The sequence below is a fragment of the Lynx canadensis genome, chromosome E1 (genome assembly GCF_007474595.2).
Source record: "Lynx canadensis isolate LIC74 chromosome E1, mLynCan4.pri.v2, whole genome shotgun sequence".
Lineage (NCBI taxonomy): Eukaryota > Metazoa > Chordata > Mammalia > Carnivora > Felidae > Lynx > Lynx canadensis.
In genome coordinates this window covers 48,567,742-48,590,399 of record NC_044316.2, presented here as the reverse complement: position 1 = coordinate 48,590,399, position 22,658 = coordinate 48,567,742, and the positions used below count along the sequence as shown (strand labels likewise).

General features: G+C 50.9%; 1 protein-coding gene across 1 annotated transcript in view; it reads left to right on the top strand.

The window, feature by feature from the left end:
- RGS9 (regulator of G protein signaling 9) overlaps window positions 1-22,658 on the top strand; it is a 155,891-nt gene that overhangs the window by 107,142 nt on the left and 26,091 nt on the right. The window contains exons 2-6 of the mRNA XM_032595713.1: window positions 4,379-4,394; window positions 5,552-5,638; window positions 12,967-13,038; window positions 21,833-21,862; window positions 22,595-22,656. Coding sequence (XP_032451604.1) covers window positions 4,379-4,394; window positions 5,552-5,638; window positions 12,967-13,038; window positions 21,833-21,862; window positions 22,595-22,656 — 267 coding nt within the window. The remainder of the gene's footprint in view (window positions 1-4,378; window positions 4,395-5,551; window positions 5,639-12,966; window positions 13,039-21,832; window positions 21,863-22,594; window positions 22,657-22,658) is intronic.

Genomic DNA, 22,658 nt, shown 5'->3' with positions numbered 1-22,658 from the left:
GTGTCACTTGTGTTCACAATTCATTAGCCCAACAAAGCGGCTCCTATGGTGGTGCCCAACTTTAAACTCTTTTGGGTGGGGATGTACAATCCTACTGTGTGCCTGTGATGTGGGGGAGTCAAGAATACCCGGGGACCAATACCAGATATTACCAAAATGGGTGAGTCCAGTCAGCCTCACTTGCCCAGGCAGGTCCAGTTTCTGGAAGGTCTACCCTTGCTGGTGCGTGGCTGGGCTGAACAGCGGAATCTCATCCAAGATCCTTGGGATCCGAGTAGTGGTGGATTGGTTAGGGCTCTCTACAGAAACAGAAATACTAGGATATGTATGTATGTATGTATATCAGAGGTTTATGATAAGGAATTGGCCCATACAACTACAGAGGCTTCGAAGTGACATGACCTACGGCTGGCAGGCTGGGGATCCAGAAGCCCTGGTGTGATAGGTTCGTCTGGAGGCTAAGCGGCTGGAGGCCCGGACGCTGACGTTTCAGTTGAGCCTGAAGGCAAGGAAAGACTGATGTCCCAGCTCAAGGCCACCAGGCAAGAGGGATCCCCTCTCATTTGGGGGAGATCAGTCTTTTTGTTCCATTCAGGCCTTCAACTTTTCTTTTTTTTTAAATTTTTTTTTTTTTTCAACGTTTATTTATTTTTTGGGACAGAGAGAGACAGAGCATGAATGGGGGAGGGGCAGAGAGAGAGAGAGACACAGAATCGGAAACAGGCTCCAGGCTCTGAGCCATCAGCCCAGAGCCTGACGCGGGGCTCGAACTCACGGACCGCAAGATCGTGACCTGGCTGAAGTCGGACGCTTAACCGACTGCGCCACCCAGGCGCCCTAGGCCTTCAACTTTAACATACCCTCAGCTGAAAACATCCTCAGGGATACATCCAGAATAACATTTGACCAACTCTCTGGGCACCCCGTGGTCCAATCAAGTTGACACATAAAATTAACCGTCACGAGAGGGTGAGCGCTATTATGCAGAAGGGCCTGTTAGGGGCGGGGCGGCGGGGGGGGGGGAGACATAAAAGTTCTAATGGCAGATGGCTTTATTGCTTCGGAGAGGGACTGTCTGCTCTGAGGCTTTAAATTCAGGTAGAGGAGCATTACTGAGAGACCTGGAGCGGGTCTTTCGCCGCTGACGTGTTTCTGCCTGGGTGTGCCTGAGGCAGAACAGCTGCGGGGAGTGCTCTAACCTCCCATCACTTGTGTTTGTTCATAAGGTTTCATTTGGTGAGTTTCCTGTACTGCCTCCGTTTATGATGGTGAGAGCAAGTGCTCACAGCAGGAACTCTTGTCACCCCTCACATCCACAAATGGGGAAATGGAGGCTTAGAGAGGTTAAAAAGTCCTTGGCAAAGTCGCTCTTGAGGTAATGGTCAAGGCTGGGCTAGTGTTACTTAGGTCTAGTCGATGCACCAGTTTTGAGTTTCTATTGGGTTCCACACTGGGCTGGAACCCCCTCATCCTCCTCCACCTCTCTGCTCTGAGCAGGATAGCCCAGTGACCCTGACATGCCTTCCAGGACGCCCTAGCTGTGTGTGCAACTCAGGGCTATTCTCAGTGGCTCCCCCCAGGCCCTACCACTCAGACTTGGCCTTAGCCCGGACAGAGCTCTGCGTTGCCGTGTCTTAGGGCATCCCCTCCTCCGTCGTTTCTAGCTGCTTTGGGATGAGCGATTCCGGAAAGACTCCGTCCTTCTGAGATACTGGCTTTTCCCTACTAATTCCATTGCTTAACTCAAAGGCTGCCTCCGATTTCAGCTCTAGGATGTGCAGCGGCGAATTTTATGTGTTAACTTGGCTGGGCCGTGGCACCTAGACAGCAGGGCCACCACCAGTCTATGATGACACTGTGAAGGTATTTTTTAGATGAGGTTAACATTCACATCAGTAGACTTGGAGTAAAGCAGATTACCTCCATAGTGTGGGTGGGCCTGATCTCATCAATTGAAGGCTTTAACTAAAAAGGCTGAGGGTTTTTTTTTTTAATTTTAATTTTTTATTTTTTTTTTACAATATTTAAAAAAAATTTAACATTTATTTGTTATTGAGAGACAGAGAGACACAGAGTGTGAGTAGGGGAGGGGCAGAGAGAGGGGGAGACACAGCATCTGAATTAGGCTCCAGGCTCTGAGCCGTCGGCACAGAACCCGACGCGGGGCTCGAACTCAGATGGCGGGATCATGACCTGAGCCGAAGTCGGACGCTCAACCGACTGAGCCACCCAGGCGCCCCTTTAATCTTTGTTTTTAATTTTTATTTTTGAGAGAGAGTGAGAGACAGAGTGTGGGTGGGGAGGGGCAGAGAGAGAGAGAGAGAGACATAGAATCTGAAGCGGGCTCCAGGCTCCCAGCGGTTAGCGTAGAGCCCGACACGGGGCTCGAACCCACAAACCGTGAGATCGTGAGATCGGGAGCCGAAGTCGAACGCTTAACCGACTGAGCCACCCATGTGCCCCAAAGACTGAGGTTTTCTGAGGCAGAAGTAGTTCTGCCTTCAGATTGCCTTTGGACTCAAGTTGCAACATCAGCCGTTTCCTGGGTCTCCAGCCTGCTGGCACGTCTTGTGGAATTTAGACTTGCCAGCTTCCTCAGTTGTGTGTTACTCAACAAATAAACTCTGCCTCTATCTATCTATCTATCTATCTATCTATCTATCTAATCTCCTACCGGTTCTGTTTCTCTGCAGAACCCCGATTAATACAAACACAGGGTCTCACCACAAAGTTAGGTTGGCTGTGTATGTGTCGGTGGCTCATGAGGTAACCATTTGGTTATACTGAGCCTCTCAACACAAACCTCTATTCCGAATCCCAGACTCATTGCATGTTGATGTCGCATCTCAAACATAACTTGTTCGTATTTGAATGTTTCGCTCCCTCGCACCCCAAACCTCTTCCTCTAGTGTTACCCCCATCAGTACAGGGAACCTCGTTTACCTCCTGCCCACAAGCCCTCACGCCCCCTGTGTAGTCATTCAGTCCTGTTGCCACTTCTGGCAAAATTCCTACCACCCCACCTCCTCCTCCTCTGTGTGCCCCCCCTTCCCCTGAGTTGGTTGAACCAACCTCGCTGTCATCCAGGCCATGGCAGTATCCCCCCAATTGGCCTCTTTGCTCCCATGTGCCCCTATTTTTAAAATATATTTATTTATTTTTGAGAGAGAGAGAGACGCACAGAGCATGAGTGGGGGAGGGGCAGAGAGAGGGGGAGACCCAGAATCCGAAGCAGGCTCCAGGCTTCGAGCTGTCAACACAGAGCCCGACGCGAGACTCGAACTCACGAGCCGCGAGATCATGACCTGAGCTGAAGTCGGACGCTTCGATGACTGAGCCCCCCAGGTGCCCCTGCCGCCATTTTTGAAACAAAAATAGAGCCCTGTCACCCTTCAGAGTGAGAGATCTCTCAGTTCAAATGTCACATGCTCAAAGAGGCTTTTCTGATTAGTCATTGTTATTGCACATAGATCATCCTAAAAGTGGTTCAAAACAGCAACAGTCACTTTATTATCTTTCAAGGTTTCTGTTGGTCTGGAATTTGGGAAGGGCTTGGCTGGGCAGTTCTGGATCTGAGTCTCTCACATGGTTGTGGTGAGAGGGCTGGAGCTGGAGGCCCTCAACACCTGGCTGGGTATTTCCTGCCCTCATCTTGTAGCCTCTGGACTGCTTGGGCTCCCTCACAACATGGTGGCATTGGGGCAGTCACATTGCTTGCAGGTGGTTGGAAGCTTCAAGGGCAGATATTCCAGTGAGGAGGATGGCAGCTGTCCCACCTTTTAGGGCCCAACCTCAAACATCGCAGTGTGCCATTTCTGACATATTATATGGGTTTGAAAGAGCCACAAGAAACCCACCTGGGTCCCAGGAGGGGAGGACATAGACCCTCCTCTCGATGGGAGGAATGCCAAGGAATTGTAGACAGATTAACAAGCTCCACAGGGGCCATCTGAGATTGTGCATTAGAGCACCTGAACTTTTCCTTAGAGCTCATAAAGCAGTATGTAATTGTATTTCTTTTTTTATTTTCTCTTTTTAATATCTTAAAATGTATTTATTTACTTCGAGATAGAGAGCACAAGAGGGGAAGGGGCCAACAGAGGGAAGAGAAATCCCAATCAGGCTCCGTGCTGTCAATGCAGAGCCTGATGCGGGCTTTGAACTCGTGAACCATGAGATCATGACCTGAGCTGAAATCAAGAGTCAGACGCTTAACTGACAGAGTCACTCATGTGCCCCTTTCTTCTTCTTCTTTTTTTTTAATATTTATTTTTGAGAGAGAAAGCAAGAGAGCACAAGCAGGGAAGGGGCAGAGAGAGGGACAGAGGATCCGAAGCGGGCTCTGCGCTGACAGCAGCCAGTCTGATGCTGGTCACAGAAGAGCCAGAGAAGAAACCAGAAAGGACCATTACGTAAATTAGCGATCGGCTGTTTTCATAAGACTCTCCAGCATTGTGGAAACTCCACAGTGCCTCGGGCCGCCTGTGGCCCATCCTCCTGAGGACGCGGGGTAGTTAACCTGGTGGAAAATCCAGTTAGGCCGGCAAGGGGAAGGAGAAGGGATGGTGTTTATATTTAATTTCCAGAGGAAGTTGGCAAAACACCCTACTGGAATGGCGCTCTCCACCCACCTGGCCCTCTAGATGAGATGATGTTATTGACGATGCATTCGCTGGCGGATAAGTCTGCTGTCTCTGTCTTCTGGAGGGCATGTACGTCATCCCACGTTGCCTGGAAAACCAGCATAGCCACGTGGGTGCAGGTCGCCGTGGAAATAGTGGCAAATGGGGCCCCTGGCACCGTAATTAATGTCGCCCGGCTTCCGTAGGAGGAGAGCACAGCATCATTTCCTACCCATAATGGGAGAAGGGGGAGAGAGAGATCAGAGGGAAGATAAATAGCCTTCCACCATAATCAGTTGGGTTTGGAAAAAACCCCGACTTGGCACGAACTCTGTGAAGTGACAGAGCGGGAATGACCGGGAGGGAGACACACACGACGCCCCCCCCTCGCCCCCACCCCCACCCGAGGCCCAGCATCGTCCCTGGTAGCAAGCTCTGGCATTGCCTGCTGCCACTTGTCCGGGTGTTGACCACGGTGTTTATCGAAGCAGGGAAATGTTAAGCCAGGTGGGCCGATGTCATCAACCCCGAATGTCGTCCACACTCGCTGTGGTGGTGAAGGTGGAGGGGATTCGATTCTGGGGCCGAGTCACGGTGGCGTGGCTGCGTCGCAGCACAGGGCTGTCGGGTAGAGCCGTGCTCTGCCCCTTGCTGCCACCGTGACCCTCCGCGGGGCGTTCAGTCTGTCTTTACTTCAGTCCGCCGAGCTGCGAGGTAAGACGAGGTCACTGGGGAGGATTACGTGAGTTCACACGCGTGAGAGGACCTAGCACGAGAGGGTGATATTAGTGTTTGCTGTCATTGTTACGATTATGGGCAAACACAGATGACTTGGAGAGGCGGGGGGAGTGGTCTGGGGCTTTGGGGACGGGCTGCATCACTGAGCAAACGGACAAAAGTCTCACTGGCCTTGATGCGGCTTTTGGTTTTTCAGGACTGGGAAGGAAAGGAATAAAGCAGACAGGTATGCGTTGGATTGCCAGGAGAAGGCATACTGGCTGGTCCACCGATGCCCTGTGAGTATTATCCTTCCTGGTCCCACCCGTCTGTCACCCTGTCCTCACCATCCCTTTTGCTGGCTCATCTCCCTCTGGGGCTGGAACTGAATCAGCAAGAGCGGTGGCTTAGTGTTGGGTTAACATCCAGGTGCCTCTCGGTGGAAGAGGAAAGAGACGGCTTGGAAGGAATGAGCTTGTGGCTCATCTGTTGGTCCGTTGGTGTTGGGTCTAAGTGAAGCCAGCCATGGGAGGAACCTGAATGAGCTTGCCTTTTATAATATAGAGGTGGAATTGTGTGTGTGTGTGTGTGTGTGTGTGTGTGCCATGATACCTTGGAAAAGGAACACGGGAAGAAAAAACTAGAACCCAGGCTCCATGTAAAATGCTGCAGGGAACTGGAAGCCATGCCTTGTGTCTCTTGCTCCCTCTCCGTTTGCTTTTCTAGATCCTTCCCCAGCAGCTGAGGCGGGAGGGGGCTAGAGGGAAGGAGTGTGTGCTGTGCCTCCCTGCTCAGAGCTCGGGGACTTTAAGTGGCCCAGAGAGACAAGCTGCGTATAAGTGACGTCACTTGTTACCGCTGGTTACCGGGAAGTGGTAGTCCCGCCCCCCGGCAGAGAAGCGTGCTGTCACGGTCACCCACTGGGGTTAACTCTGCTGCCTCAGTTTACTCCAGTGTCAGACCCAGGTGCTGCCCACAGGTCGCTACAGGGATTCTGAAAAGCGAACGCAAATGTCACTCCTCTTCTTCCTCCACTTTTCCTGCCCGCCAGGTGGCCGAATTCTCAGAACCAGCACGTGAGCTGGGTCGGTCACGGTGCCAAAGCTTCCGGGGTTTTGAACTTGGAGCTCGTCAGATTTGGGCCATTTGGGCCATTTTCTTTCTACATTCAGAACCAGATATCGCATGCGGTGTGCCATCTGTGGGGGCATCGATTTGCACGCCTCGCTGCTGAGGTCAAGGTCCTGGGGTTGATCCCCAAGAAGCTTGTTGGGTGTTGCTTTGTTTCAGGCTTCCTTCCCCTAGACAAACCAGTTAGCTGACGCCCGACACAGGTCCCCTGGGTGAAGGAGTGCCGACTGGGATGACAGGGTCCTGGAGAGACAGCCAAGCACGCCTTCCCCGCCCCTCCCCTTTGTAGCTCAGGAGTGACATCTTTGTTCAGCCTGCCTCCTGTCATCTGTTCCTAACCGGGGAGCCTTGGTGAGGATAAGGGCAAATGGCGGGTAAGCCGCTCATCTGGCAAGACGTAAGACGTCCTGGTGCCCGTGGCACTCGTGATGGAGGGGACCCTGCTCCTTGCACGGTGGAGAATGGCTTCCGTGGTACATGCAGAGACTCCGTGGTGGGGAAATAGCCGGGTGACTGCATCGCTTGCAACGTGACATCCACGGGCTGTGCACAGGATCCGCCCCGGGTCTCTCTCCTCCCCTCTGTCCCCGCAGCCACGAGGCCTGTAGGGAACAGAGTGAAAACCAGATGATCTGAGTTCTCCCCATGTCTTGGGGAAAGCTCTCAGCCCCCGCCCCAGGCAACTGGCCGAGTGGCTCCTCATGGTATGATGCACAAGTCCCTGAATTTGACAAGGCGACTCTGTGATTACTGCTTCTTCCACCATCACCTGTGCCGCCTCCAACCCACCACCCCTGCTCCCGCTTCCTCCGCCTCCACCGGCACCATTGTGACTGTCGCCGCCGCCATCATCGTCATCAATCACAGCAGGCCCAACTGAGCGCATGAGTGTGTGCCGGGCACTGTGCTAGCATCCTTCTGCCTTCGTTCCCTCATCTCATCTTGCGGCCCCGTGTAGAAGGTGGTATTATTAGTCCCATTCTGCTGATAAGGATGCTGAGGCTCAGGGATGTTGCCAAAGTCGCACAGCTAGTGAGTGTCAGAGGAGCTCTCTCTCCGGTCCCTCTGCTCTTATGCCGCCCACGACAGTGTCCCGCCATGTCTTAGCGCGTCCGAAGGCCTTTTTGTAACCCCCCCCCCGGTCATTAGCGCGTCGCATGAATTGCTGCTGCTCCAACGAACATGATGCCGGGGTTCCAAAGTACCCAGTCCCTCTTTGATATCGCCAGGGAGCCAAGTTCGCCACGACGTTCTGGTGTACCCGGGGCAGTCGTAAAACCCCGTGGGCGCAAAACTGTTCTTGCACCCAGTCCCTGTCAGTGCTGCCCACCAGAAGTCAAAGATGAGGCTGGGGAGCATCTGGGTCCTGCTCTCCCCAACTTTTTTTTTTTTTTTAACTTTTTACAACGCGCATTTATTTTTGAGAGAGAGAGAGAGTGAGTGGGGCGAGGGAGAGGGAGAGGGAGACACAGAATCCGAAGCAGGCTCCAGGCTCTGAGCCGTCAGCACAGAGCCCGATGCGGGGCTCGAACTCATAAGCCGTGAGACCTGAGTCGAAGTTGGACCTTTAGCCAACTGAGCCACACCCAGGCGCCCCCATCTCCCCGACTTTCTTTTTTTTTTTTTTTTTTTTAAATTTTTTTTCAACGTTTATTTATTTTTGGGACAGAGAGAGACAGAGCACGAACGGGGGAGGGGCAGAGAGAGAGGGAGACACAGAATCGGAGACAGGCTCCAGGCTCCGAGCCGTCAGCCCAGCGCCCGACGCGGGGCTCGGACTCACGGACCGCGAGATCGTGACCTGGCCGAAGTCGGACGCTTAACCGACTGCGCCACCCAGGCGCCCCTCCCCGACTTTCTTAAAACACGGTCCGCCTCCTGGTGGAATGTTCCGTTTGAGGGGCGTCCTGCTTGAAGTCTGTCTCAGCCTAGGTAGAAATCGAGCAGTTGGACCGACAGACCCATGAAGCCCAGGGGCTTAGGGACTGTCAGACTGTCCCCAGGAGACCCAAACAAACTGTCACCTCAGTGGGAGAAAAGGCAGCCAGGCAAACAAAGCTTTTGGCTCCGTGGAGTCTAGAACCAACTGTGTGTGGACTGTCTGGAACCAACTGTCATAGCGTGGGGCGTGGTTTGCTGTTGCCCAGCCGTCCCCTTGTCTGTTCAGTGATCCGTGAAACCTTCATGGGCCCTGACTCCGGGCCAGCTGAGGTGGGTTCTGGGCGTGAAACAGCTGCTAAAAGTCCTCAAGCGCCTGCCCATATTAAGCCCTTGGCGAGGACGATCCCACTTACCCGATGACAATGCCGCCCAATAGGGAGTCTCCCCATCGCTGTTATCCCGACGGGGCCGGCGATCAAGGCTCAGAGATGGTCAGTAGGTTGCACAGCACTGGGATGTGAATCAACATCTGTCTGACGAGCTCCCGCTCTGGGAGGTGCGCCCGCACGTGGTCCCCTCTCCCAGCTCGGGGGGCGCAAAATCCAAATCGTGGTAACGGGCTAGCAGCACTGCTCCAGAGGTAAGGCTTAAGTGCTGAGGGGGCACAGCGCGGGGTGATCGGTTAAGGGGGTGGTGGGAATGTGGTGCCAGATGCTGTAGAGGGATATCAGCACAGACGGAGGCCAAGACCACCCTCGAGATGTGGGATGGGAGGTGGTGGCTGAGGGATCCGGCCCAACCCCCATCCTGAGCCCAAACGCTGCCTGTAACTCAGCATGGATGTGCTGGGGACCGGGTCCAGAAGGGGAGAATGATGAAGGAAAGTGATGCTCCCCGCCCATTTTTTAACCTGCTGCATCCGGGCAGGATGCCAACAAGAGTTACTTGTGTAAGGCAGCAGAGGGAGAACGGGGGAGAACGGTTCCTTCAGAGAAGTCACCTGGGGGCTGTCCGTGCGTCTTTGCTGCACCGGCTGCGACTTCTGGGTCTCTCGAGGATCTGGTCGCTGACGTCTGGACCATGGATACATGAAGGATATGGTCCAGGGATGCAGGTGGTGTGTGCTTTAAATCACCCGGTCGCTTGTCTGAGTGTCAAGCGAAATGGCCTTCGTGTCAACCGCGAACTCTGCCCGGCCACCAGAGAAGAGAGTGGCTGCCTTCCGTTTCCTGTCAAGGTTGGGCTGAATGTCCAACAACAGCGAGATGGCAAAATAAATTTAAATAAATAAATGGCTTTAAATCTTTAAAAAATTTTTTTTAACGTTTTATTTACTTTTGAGAGACAGAGACAGAGAGAGAGAGACAGAGCGCAAGCGGGGGAGGGGCAGAGAGAGAGGGAGACAGAATCCCAAGCAGGCTCCAGGCTCCGAGCTGTCAGCACAGAGCCTGACGTGGGGCTCGAACTCAGGAACTACGAGAACATGACCTGAGCCCAAAGCGGATGCTTGACCCACTGAGCCACCCAGGCGCCCCAATAGATTTAAATCTTTAAGGGGCGCCTGAGTGGCTCAGTCGGTTAAGCATCCGACTTCTGATTTTGGCTCAGGTCGTGAGCTCACAGTTGTGGGATCGAGCCCTGTGTTGGGCTCCCCACTGAGCCTGGAGCCTGCCTAGGATTCTCTCTCTCTCTCTCTCTCTCTCTCTCTCTCTCCTTCTCTTGCTCTCTCTCTCTCTCAAAAAAAAAAACAAAAACCCCAAAACGAAAAAACCTTTAAATATAAGATTATATCCATATGAAGGACCATTGCGATTAAATCATTAAATTGCTAAAATAGCATTTTCAAAGGCCATTTGTTGACCTGGGAAAATGGTCTGACATAGAGCGTTATGTCATAAAAACCGATGGAAAACTCCACCTACTGTGATCCAGATGATCAGAAATGCCCTCTCTGGGCCAAGTGCCCCCTAGGCAATGGGGGTATTTGAATTCTAAGCCAGGACAGCCCTCAAGGGGCTCGCGGTCTGGCGGAGGGACGAAGAAGGACAGCTTTGCACCATGGGTGTGTACCATACAGCACGCCAGCAGAGCGCGAAAGAGGCCGGGGTCTCGAGGCAGATCAGGGCCCGGGAGCACCTCTCTGTAGAAGTGATGTTCCAGTCAGGACTCGTCCCCTGGTGCAGCCTCCTCTCCGTCTTCCCCCTTCTTTATTTTGTTTATGGAACCGTGTGGCATTTTGTTGTTTCCTGTTCCATGCGCCGGAAGGGTCTGAACTGATACGTTAGGGGAAAGAGAGATGATGAGGGAGAGGAGGACAAGGCACGGGAGGGACGTGTGGCGTGTCACCAAGAAGTGTCCATCAGCTCCCAGCCTGGCTCTGCTCTGGAACGCCGATTCTGGGGATGTCGCCTCCTCGCGGAGCAGTCTTTGGGGGTGCAAGGGCCCTTTCCTCACCCGAATTGTGAGGCATTTAGCAAATCGCTTCTTTGGCCGACGCCCAAGAGATGTTCTTGGAGCGTCACCCGCTGGCACTCACCGCAGGGGGACTGTCTCTGCGGTCTTCCCGCGTGTGGTAGTGGCCCTGGGCACATCTGCGCGTCTCCTTATCTGCCGGCCGCCCACCCACTGTAGGGATGTCTTTGCCCTGTTTCCTGTGAGCTGGCAGTCAGCTCTGGGTTGTCTTTGTCGAGCACTCTCTTGTGCGCCAGAAACGGCATCAGCGGTGGTGACCGCCGTGGAGAACTAGCACTTGGTGCTACCCGACGAGTAAAGGAACGAATGAGCGGAGGCTGGGAGCCTTCCAAACCAGCAGAGGGAGAAAGGCAGTCCCCTGGGTGGGGGTGTGTGACTAATTGCCAAGGGGCTGCCTCGCCCACAAGACTGGAAGTGCCTTGAGATGCCATCTGGGGATGCCTCGAGGTGTCACGTTGGCCAGGGGCTCTCTGGGCTGAGCGCAATGTCAGCCATGGGAAGTGCCTGATAAATATTTGTTGATGGAAGCCCACATGTGACAATTAGAGTAACGATGGCCACTCCCTTCCCCTCTCTCTCTCCCCACCCACTTTCTACTTCTTTCTTTTTTCTCTTCCTTGCCTAGTCCGTGTACCCAGTATCTGCCCCCGTGGTAGCCCGCTGAGCTAAGCTGGCACATTTAGCAAGTGAAATAGAAGATGCCCAGTTCAATTGGAATTTCAGATAAACAGCAAATGATTTATGTCGCAAAATTTTTATGCTTATTGTATATTTACATTAGAAACACGTGGAATGTATTTTTATGTAAATAACGAATCAGAATTCTTTGTTGTTTATCTGACATTCACACTTAACTGAGCACCATATATTTTATTGGGCAGTCATGCCTCTGAGCTAAAAATGTGGCGAATCCCATTGGGGTTGAATCTGATGGGGACAAAGTTCGGCAGCCTCTGGTGTCTGCATCAGTGTGGAAGGCCTGGTTAAGCACACATATGGAGAATTTGATGGTTGCCTGCACCAAACTAACAGAGAAGGAAGTGAAAGACCCAACTTGTTGGCCAAGGAATTGGGAGAGACCAAGCAAGATTGGCTGGAGGGTTGGCTGCCTGATGGAGAAGGGAACTGGTAAAGACTGAGGCCCGTTTGGGGCCAGGCCTTTACATACATGATCCTAAAACGGGTCCAAGCCCTTGCTCAGTAATAGCTACTGTCTGGTGAGAGCTTCACATGTCATGTTGCTAAATCCTCAACAAGAACTTGACAGGTAGGAGAGATCATCTCCAGTTCTCGGGAGGGATAGCAAGTGTAGAGAGGAGAAATAGTTTCCAAAATCTTCTTACAGCTAGGAAGTGACAGATCCAGGGTTGGAACCCAAATGTGCCTGACGGGAGCCTGGACTCTTCAAAGTACTGCACTGTAGGGTGGGGAAGGAGCACTCCCAGAGGAGTCAGAGTCCTATGGACAAATCCCAGTGAACTCTTACTGAGTTTGAGTTTTATCCCTCCCTCCCTCCCTCCCTCCCTCTCTCCATCCGCCTGTTCATCCATCCATCCATCCATCCATCCATCCATCCATCCATCCATATTGTCTTTCATTTATCCATCCATCCAGCCAACCATCCATCCATCCATCCATCCATCCATCCATCCATCCATATTGCCTTTCATCCATCCATTCATCCATCCATCCATCCATCCATCCATCCATCCATCCATATTGCCTTTCATTCATCCATCCAGCCAACCATCCATTCATCCATCCATCCATCCATCCATCCATCCATCCATCCATCCATATTGCCTTTCATCCATCCAACCATCCATCCATCCATCCATCTATCCATCCATCTATCCATCCATAAATCTATCCATCCATTCACCCCCCTCCCCAAACATACACCTGTCCACCCATCCATCCTACTGTGTTGGGTTCTGGGGATGCTGTGGTAGTGGAACAAACCCATGAAGCTTAACAGCTCACCTAGAGCATCTTACAGTAGCTTGTAGCACCCTGTGGGGTAAGCCATAAGCCCTTCTTAGCTCAGTCTCATAACTGGCAGCTTGGTGAAGACCCAAAGTGAATCATAATAAAGTAGAGGCTTTTCCAGTGGTGGTTCTTATGTTGTTTTTATTCCATTCAGCCGGGAATGAACAATGTGCTGGACTATGGCCTGGACCGAGTGACGAATCCGAATGAAGTTCAGGTAAACCAGGTAGGTCTCTGCTGCATACTTTGGGCAGGGCCAAGGTCAGGTTCTTAGGCTGGGAAGGTGTCCGTATGTCTATTGCCTATTTTTGTCTGTTGGGGCAATGATATCTCCCCTTTAAGGCTACCAAGAGATATCTTGTGATACCAGTGTTGGGAAGGGGGGGAGGCCATGGGTCTCGCATGATGGGAGATGAGAAATGTAGAGTGCAGGTCAGTCCAAATAGGATCTAGGTGGTTGGTCTTCAGACTTTTACAAGGCAGTTCCTTTGAAAATCTGATGAAAGTGGGGTGCCTGGGTGGCTCAGTCGGTTAAGTGTCTGACTTCGGCTCAGGTCATGATCTCACAGTTTGTGGGTTCGAGCCCTGCGTCGGGCTCTGTGCTGACAGCTCAGAGCCTGGAGCCTGCTTCAGATTCTGTGCCTCCCTTTCTCTCTGCCCCTCCCTGGCTCGCTCTCTCTCTCTCTCTCTCTCAAAAATAAACATTAAAAAAAATTAAAGAAAATCTGATGAAAGTTATGAACCCATTCTGCCCAAAGATGCCCAGACAGACATTTTGCACACAACTTCAGCCAGGTCCCAGACCCCTTGGAGACTAGAGGCCCCAGGCTCAAAACCGTTGAATCAACTTTGAATTTAAACCTTAATCCATGTGACCTAGAATGTCACTCTTTCTTTTGCATCTCAGTAGGGTGGGGGCCTTTGCAAAGATTCTCTTATGCTGTTAGTTTTGCAAGGACCCTTTTCCCAGATAGGCCACCATTTATGATGGATGGCCATTTTTCTATGATAATTATCTATCTATCTTTAAATTTCATTCATTCATTCATTCATTCATTCATTTATGAGAGAGAGAGAGAGAGAAACAGTGAGCATGAGCAGGGGAGGGGCAGAGAGAGAGGGAAATGGAATTCGAAGCAGGCTCCAGGCTGCTGTCAGCACAGAGCCCAACACGGGGCTTGAACCCACAAACTGAGATCGTGACCTGAGCCGAAGTCGGACGCTCAACCGACTGAGCCACCCAGGTGCTCTGGCCATTTTTTATTTAAAGAAATGCAGGGCATAAGCTGTTGAAAGAGCGAGCATGAAGCATGGCACTATCTCTGGGGCCAGATAATTCCTTGAGGGATTGCCTACGTGTTGTAGGATGTTGAGTAGCATCCCTGGGTGCCAGTAACTCCATGCGTTTCCCTGCCAGACTCCCAGTCCTGATAGTCACACGTGTCTTCAGACATTGTCCAGGGTGCCCTGAGGGACAAGATGGCCCCGGTTGAGATCCATGCAGCCTGAAACCCACTTAAGCTCATCTTAGACAGTTACATTGCTCTCCTTCTAATGTCCTTGGGCAGCAAGGGGTCATTTTAGCCTCGTGTGTCACCTGTAAACCTTGGTGGTGCCTAAAGTCTTGAGTTGGGAGGTGGGGGGAATGTGCCAGAAAGGAGGAAGAAGGGACCTGGAACTCAAGATGGCTGTGGGGACCACCAGTGCGTGAGACCGAGGTTTGAGTTTAGGGTTGGGGTCCACATGGAGAGGGGGCATTGAGTTCCCAGAGGGCGGTGTCCCCTGGAGCATTGCTAGGTCCCTTGGTCAACAACTTAAAGTGACCCTTCCTTTGACACACATATGGCACTGTCAGCCTTCACGGCTTTTTCCACATTCCCCTCATCAGACGACAGATAATTGCTGAGGCCTAGTAGGCTGGGTTGCTATGGAAACAGAATTATCAAGGAAAATACTGAACTGAGGTGGAAGATGTGCTTTTTTTTTTCTTTTTTAAGTGGATAACTGGCAGTTCTAGAAACCTCTGTGGTGTGGAGGAGGGGAGGGCATGGGTGGAAAGTGCATCACTGTTCTCTGACCCTGGGCTGTTGGGAATTGGCTCACCTGTGTGTGTGTGTGTGTGTGTGTGTGTGTGTGTGTGTGTGTGTCTGTGATGTGGGAGGCCTTTAATTCCAGCTCTGGGAGGACAGCAGAGGAGCTGAGGTCCTCTGTCCTCTGTGCTCCTTGGGGGTAACTTCAAGGAGCCTGGTCAGACCCCTCCTCGCTGAGGAAGCATCTTTCGGCTCACGGGCGGTCGGGCCAGGAGGAGAGCCTGCCTTCTGACATTCACCACCCACTTCTAGCCAGACGCTGGCAATACTCTCAGCTCAGAGTCAGAGAGCCAGACGGTGTGTGAGGCTGAGGGCTGTCTTCACCATGGGCATGTTTGACACGGGGGCTCTTTCACTTTGTTTTTCCTTCATCTTCTCTCTCTCTCTCTCTCTCTCTCTCTCTCTCCCACCAGCTCTCTTTGTCCTGTCTGCACTCTGGCTGCTCTGGAATATTCAGAAGAATAAAAAACCGTAATTCTCATGCGAGCGGGGCCTCTCCTGCTCAGCCAGCCTCAGCGTGTGTGAGGCCCGGCTGTGGCGGGGAACGGAGGCTGGCGCCATGTTGGATCTGTTGGCGACACTTCCCACCATCTAACTGAACGTCCCCTGTTTTTCTGGGCTGATCTGCCCTGAGGGGAGAGGGTCACAAGAACGTGAAGTGTCTCCATGAGGCCTCGGGCTTTCAGATTTGTGTCTCATTTCAGAGAAGAGCTCTCGTTGCTGGTTTGAAGAGAGAGAGGCCATTTCTGAGAATTAGTGGATTCTAGAAAAGATACCTGTTTTCTTTAAGTGGAGGCAAATAACCCAAAAGGAATGAACAGCATCAGGCACAAGAAAGAAAACTGTTAGGTTGGCAGGTGTCTAGGGCTCTGGGTGCCCCACCTCCTTAGGCTGGTGGCCTCTGATTGGTGTGGCTGCCCAGCCCTGGGGGGAACTGGCTGTGGGCCAAGGGCTGCACCCAGAGAGCGTGTCTTCTCTCGGTTCCCATACCTTGTGGCACACTCGGCCCCCATCTTCCCTTTATTTCAGTGAGGAGACATCATGGCGGCCGGGCAGTAGTCAGGCCGTGAACAGTGGTGTGCCCAGGGCTGGCCCTTCCTCCCCTGACCCCGACAGGGTGACGATGGTCATGTCGTGATGAGGACCGGTGCGCCGTGCTGAAGAGAGCTTTGACATCAGGGTGAATCCCAGCCCTGCCTCTCCCTGGACATGTGATCTCAGATAAGCTTTTGAGCCACTCAGAGCCTCAGTTTCCTTACCTATAAAATGGGGGTAACAAGAGCCCCTTCCTCGGAGGATCACGTGAGATCACTTACGTGAAGTGTCTAGAATGGTATCTGCCACGTAGAGGTCACTGCACAGACAGTAGCTGTCATTATGGTAGCTGCCGCCATACTGTGAGTGGACTAATCTATGGGTCCTCTAGACCCTAGACCCTGTTTTCGGGGGCTGTACTTAGCCACTTTCCTCTTCCACGCTTACACCGTGTTCTATTTCTACCGGTAGGAAGGGGAGGCCTCTCTTGTCTAGGCCACTGAACAGCACTGTTCACACTGGCGTGCACACCAGTCTTGGGGTGAAAGACAGAAATGTGGCTCCATAGGGTTAAATACTCTGCGCTTCAGAGCCCTCAGCCTGGAGCCCTCAGTGAGAGAAAGCCCCCATTTGCTCCCACCGACTGGGGACAAACGACTTTCTTCTCATGACCGGCGCCGGCTGGAAGGGACCGCTCCGGTGGCTGATGTTGGCGGACAGCTCCCGGTGGGCCAGGCGCCCTTAAAGTTCTTCATGCTTTCTTTGGACAAGGGGCCCCGTGTGTGCATTTTGCACCCGACCCTGCAAATTGTGTAATCTGCGCCTGGTCAGGAAGTCCGAGGCAGGGCAGGTGGCAACCTGGGATTCTCGTCTCCTTGGCCGGTAGCCGCCTCCCATCTCTAGTCTCGTCTGCTCTGCATTAACTGCGTCAGTCCCCAGACTTCCTGGTTGCTGACTTTTGACCCTCTCCCTGCTCTTAATGCCTGTGTTCCCCGGTTCCTCACGGTTGTCCCCATCTTGTGTTTCACCCTGTGGCTTGCCAGACCCTGGCCTCTGTTTCTTCGCGTGTTCCTGCCTGGCTGCCTAATCCCGGGGTCCCTGCCGGCCCCTCCTCCTCCCTTTCCACCTCCCCGTCTGCAGCGGCCCCAGGGTCTCTTCAGGGCATGGCCTGATAATTGTCTGCAGCCAAAACCCGGGTTTTGAGGCCAGCAAGCCGGCCACAGAGCTGTATAAACAGGCTATAGATGTGTCCCTATTTGGGTAGCTCCACAGGAGAAAAATAACAAGTTAGAATTCCAAGAATGCATAACATTTGAAGATTCCTTAGGCAGAGTATCTTCCTGTAGGCAAATGTGTCACTCGGATGAGGAATAAAGAAGTGACTTCCCACCAGGAGGGCCAACTGTTGAGAAAGCAGGGGGTTTGTGCATGAATTACAGGGAGAAAAAAATGTTTATGTCTTATGTTGCCAGGAAGTGGTTTTCTTTGAATGGCTTAGAAATGTGTGTGTGTGTGTGTGTGTGTGTGTGTGTGTGTGTGTGTGTATTTTTAATAACTTCATTTTAATGTTAAAAACATTTTTTAATGTTTTATTTATTTTTGAGAGAGAGAGAGAGAGAGAGAGACAGAGCGTGAGTGGGGGAGAGGCAGAGAGAGAGGGACACACAGAATCTGAAGCAGGCTCCAGGCTCCGAGCTGTCAGCACTGAGCCCAGAGCAGGGCTCGAACTGACAGACTGAGAGATCATGACCTGAGCTGAAGTCAGACGCTTAACCGACTGAGCCACCCCCGTGCCCCTTTAATGTTTTTTTTTTTTTAAATGGCCTTTGGCTAAGTAATAATGATATTGACCAGTTTATGAGATTTAGCAAATAAAAATACAGGGTGTTCAGCTGAATCTGAATTTCAGATAAACAACAGATAGCTTCTTTAGCATAAGTATGTCCCAGATATTGATGGGCACCCTGTCCTTTACCTTGTGATTGGGGTAACCCCATACCATGCCTGCTGTCAGCAGTAGTGTGTGAACCCCAGTCAGGAGCCCCTGGATGTTGAGCCTCTCCTCTATGCCAGTCACCTGTGTGTATTATCTCATTTAATCCCCTCCCCCCCCTTTTAATCCCCTTTTACAAGGGAGGAAAGAGGCTTTGAAGTGCTAAATAACTCATGCGAAGTCATATGGCCAATAAGTGACAGAACCTGTAATTGGACCTGGGCCTGATCTGAAAGTCCCTACCATTTCCTAAGACTTACCCCTCTCCCCAAACTCTCCCTCTCTGTCTGTTAGAAAAGTTCAGAACCCTCTCCTGTACCATCCCAATGTAGACAGACCCTTAACAGGACAGAGGTACTCTTATATCCGTCAAGAGGAAGCTGTTACTTATTTTGAGAGAGAGAGAGAGTGTGGGACAGCGGCAGAGAGAGAAAGGGAGAGAGAATCCCAAGCACGCTCCGCACGGTCCGTGCAAAGCCCAACGGGGGGCTCGATCTCATGAACCACCAGATCGTGACCTGAGCTGAAGTCAGATGCTTAACTGACTGCCACCCAGGCGCCCCCGGAAAGCTATTTTTAAAGCTAGAAATAACCAGTAAAATCCATGTGGGAAACCCAAGGTAGAGGTGGAGAAGCCCCAGGTTTTGTGCTATTCGAAGAGGGTAGTCCTGGAAAGCAGAAAACAAACAGCAGACTGAACCACCGAGGCAGGAGCCCTAATGGGGTAATTAAAGCCAAATAAAGTGAATTCAAATATGAAATATTTTTAACACACCAAAGACTGAGAAAATGGGCTCAGATCGAGAGTGTGTGTGAAAAGGATTGACTTGCAGGGACGGCTCCTCGGGGAGCCGGGAGAACGGAGAACGTCAGGCGGACTGAGAATCTGGCTCATTGAGTTTTTGTTGCTGTGTGCTCAGGAGACCCGTGCTTGCAGGGAGTTTGACCTTGGGCCTGGGGCACTTTGCAGGAGGCCGTTTATGACGCTGGCTGTTGAACACAGGCCTCGTATGATCGCGATCCTTACCGTCATTAGTGGTTTTCTCCCCTTGAGCTTTCGTGGGCATATAACGTATATGAATTTAAGGTGTACGATGTGATGCTTAGAAATAGGTATGAATTGCAAAACTGTGACCCCCATGAGGTTACTTAATACCTCCGTGCCTTCACATAAGTATGGTTTTTTTGAGTGTGTGGTGATAACATTTAGGATCTACTCTCTTTGGCATCGTAGAAGTATAGACTACAGTATTGTTAATTATAGTCCCCGTGCTGTGTGTTAGCTCCCCAGAGTTTATTTATCTTGTAGCTGGGAGTTGGTTTTACTGTCATTAGTGTTGATTAAAGAGTGTTTCCTGTCTTTCTGTTTCATCTTGTGATGGGGGCTTTAGCTCTCTTTTTGTTTGGTTTTAACTTAAATGGCCGGCCAGAGTCATTCCGTTGTGTAGCACCTGTCGCTTGAAGGCAAAGAAGGAACTGGTGAAGAGAGTAGGCTATTTTCTGGTTCTCCAAGATCACTCCTCAGCTTTGCAAAGGGAAGATCTAGGTTTGAATCCCGGCTCAACCAATTACCGACCAGGAGATATTGAGAAAGTTGCCCTATAGCATCTCATAGCCTCGGTTTCCTCAGCTGAAACCCAGAATGATGGAACCTCCCTCCCTTAAACTTTGTAAGGGATCAGGAAGACGTAAATTGCCTTGCATGAATTGCTACTTGGTTGCTATTATGCAAACATCCAGCTTCCCCTTTGAACACAGGGCGTTGGTAGACCAGTAGCTGTTATTCTTAGTCTACTTTAGCACACTTCTAACAAGAGATTCTGATTGTATCATGTTTGGATGCCAAGCCACTCTGACCCCAGGGTCCTTTTCTACCTGAAATGAGAGTCTTCTAAAACAATGCCTTCTGTTAGGAGACAATGGGAATAGATAATAGGTGTGGTTACCAAAATAGGGACCATTTGGGGAGTGTCTCAAACATGTTAGGTGGAAAAATACTGTATTCTAATTTAAGCTTAGAATACATCTCCATTTTTCTGGGCCGCCAAGAACATGGAAGCCATCATTTTTCTGATTGGTTTTTTTTTTTAAGTTTATTTATTTGGAGAGAGAGAAAGACTCACTCAGGGGAGGGACAGAGAGAGAGAGGGAGAGAGAGAGAATCCCAAGCAGGCCCTGTGCCGTCAGCAGATTCCAGCTCAGGGCTCATTCTCACAAACCCTGAGATCATGACCTGAGCCAAGATCAAGAGTTGGATGTTCAACAGACTGAACCACCCAGGCATCCGTGTCTGATGTTTTTGTGAACATCTACCGTGCACCAGAAATTATGTTAGAGGCAGACATGGTCCCTCTGCTCTTAATGGTGCCTGGCGGGTGATACATATGTGAAATAGAATCACACAAATAAATATTTAATTACAGTTGTGGTAAGTGCTATGAAGGAAGAAGTCAGGGTGCATGTGAGTCCAAAACGGAGAGACCTACCTTTAATTTTCTGAGATAACTCTCCCTACTCCCCCACCCAGGAAAAAGGATGTCCTGGGAAATCTCATTACATGAAAGCAATCTAATGAAGCAGAATGGAACCCAGCATGGATTAGAAAGGAGAGACAAGGATGTGACATTCCAGATTAGACCTTCCTTCATTCCTTGTCAGTGGGCTAATGGGCCAGTACTTATTTTGCTAACTGGCTAGTGGAAATAGTGTCCTCCTTGGACTTCTGATTCTGTTTCCAGTGAAGATCTGGTTGTGTTAAGTTGCTTGGATGATAGCAGCAAGAAATTAAGATGATCAATTTAAAGTATGGGTGTCAGCACCAAGCAGCCCCTGGACACAACCAAATCTCAAAAAACTGAGACTGGAATCATCAACTGTGCCCAGCTCCCAGGGGTTGCACCGAGCAGAAAAGTGATACTGAGGAAGCATGTCAGATTGTAGAGCATTTCAGTAGGAGACAGATCTGAATGGTAACAGTTTCCAGGAACTTCTAAGACTCTATACACGGAGTCCCTTTTGGGAGCCAGGCTTTCTCTGCTCCATCTCAAAAAATCCAGAGAGAGAGGATGCCCTGCTCACCCCAGGCATGAGCTTGCCTTGGCAGCTTCAATGAGAGGATGGGACCCGACATGATCTTCTACGTTACAGCTCAACTCTGGGACTCACCTTCCTTGGATGCTGGTCTCAGGTTTTTTTGTTACGTACTTTATGTTTGGCCGTGTGGCTTGTTTCTTTTCCAATTTGTATCGGTCAAGTTGTTATGAATACCTGAGGAATGGAGGTCACCATTCATTCAGAGCAGTCTCTTGTGAGAAAAGAAATAAACATTCAAGCCGCATACTTGCTTCACTGTCTTTGCATCGCATTCTATTTAAGATGGCCCTGTAGGCACTATGGTAGATTGGGTCGAATCCATGAACTTAGTCTTGAATTCATCTTGGCTTTTGGGAGAATGGTGTAAAGTTATAGTAGTATATCGGGCACCTGCATGGCTCAGTCGGTTGGGTGTCTGGCTCTTGACTTTAGCTCAGGTCATGATCTCAGAGTTTGTGGGTTCGAGCCCCATGTTGGGCTTTTGTGCCGATAGTGTGGAGCCTGCTTGGGACTCTCTCTCTCCCTCTCTCTCTCTCTGCCCCCACCCCACCTCAAAATAAATAGACTTAAAAAAGAAAGTTATGGTAGTAAATCATACCTGTTCCCTCACCAAAGCCTTAGTTGAATGAATTCTCCAGTGGTTGTATAGAATAGGGTGGAGGTGTCAGTGATGGGGAAATTCTATCTTTTAAGGAAGGAGAGGTGAAACAATTTTCTCATGGGCAAGGGTTTTTATTTTTCAAACGGGCGTTTGAACTATAATGACTTACTGGCAGCTGTTTAATGGTTTTTGCCTCTTTGTTTTACAGAAACAAACAATCACTGCTGTCAGAAAAGAGGTAATTAGTTTCCCAGTCCCGGGGAAGTTTGGTTTTTAAATCCTCTCACAAATTGTATGTACTTTGGCTTTATGTTCTGCCCTCAGTAATGAAATGAAAAACCACGTGTAATGTTCAAACAGTTGTCTCCAAATTAATGGGCAGCACGGAATGACAAAGATTCTTTTGTAAGATCTACATGGATTGGTGCTGACGCTTGGGATATGAGACACCCTCAGAAGGCACAGATCTGAGGGACGTGGGGGTGAATGCCACAGTGTCTGCCTCCCCACCCCGGCCCCTGCTCCTACAGTTAGGGGGACATTCAGAATCTGAACAGGCACACTACCCATTTTGGCAAACTTCATGACCAGGGCACAAGACAGAGCCCTGGGAAGCGTTGGCTGTTGGGGTTAGACCTGCTCTGCCAGCCAGGAGCACCTGAGGGAAAAGCCAAGCATCTGTCCCCATGTCTCGATTTAATGTTCCTTAGAACTTTTTGCTTTTTCATTTGGTGCCTTTTCCCGGACTGATACATGATGGGCTGCAGAGGCCTCTAGTTTGGAGCTTGGGGTCACCTGTCTACTGTGAGCCTGTGTCCTGTTAGTACCAAGGTGGGTGGCTTGAGGGGATGGAATCGGGGGCTGCGACAGATAAATGGCTCCTGGTTCTGGAGGCCACACGGAAGTGCCAGTGTTAGTGACACTCAAGGTGGGGAAGTTGGACGTCTTCTAACCACTGTGTCTTTTTCAGATCATGTATTACCAACAGGCCTTAATGAGGTCCACGGTGAAGTCTTCGGTGTCCCTTGGAGGGT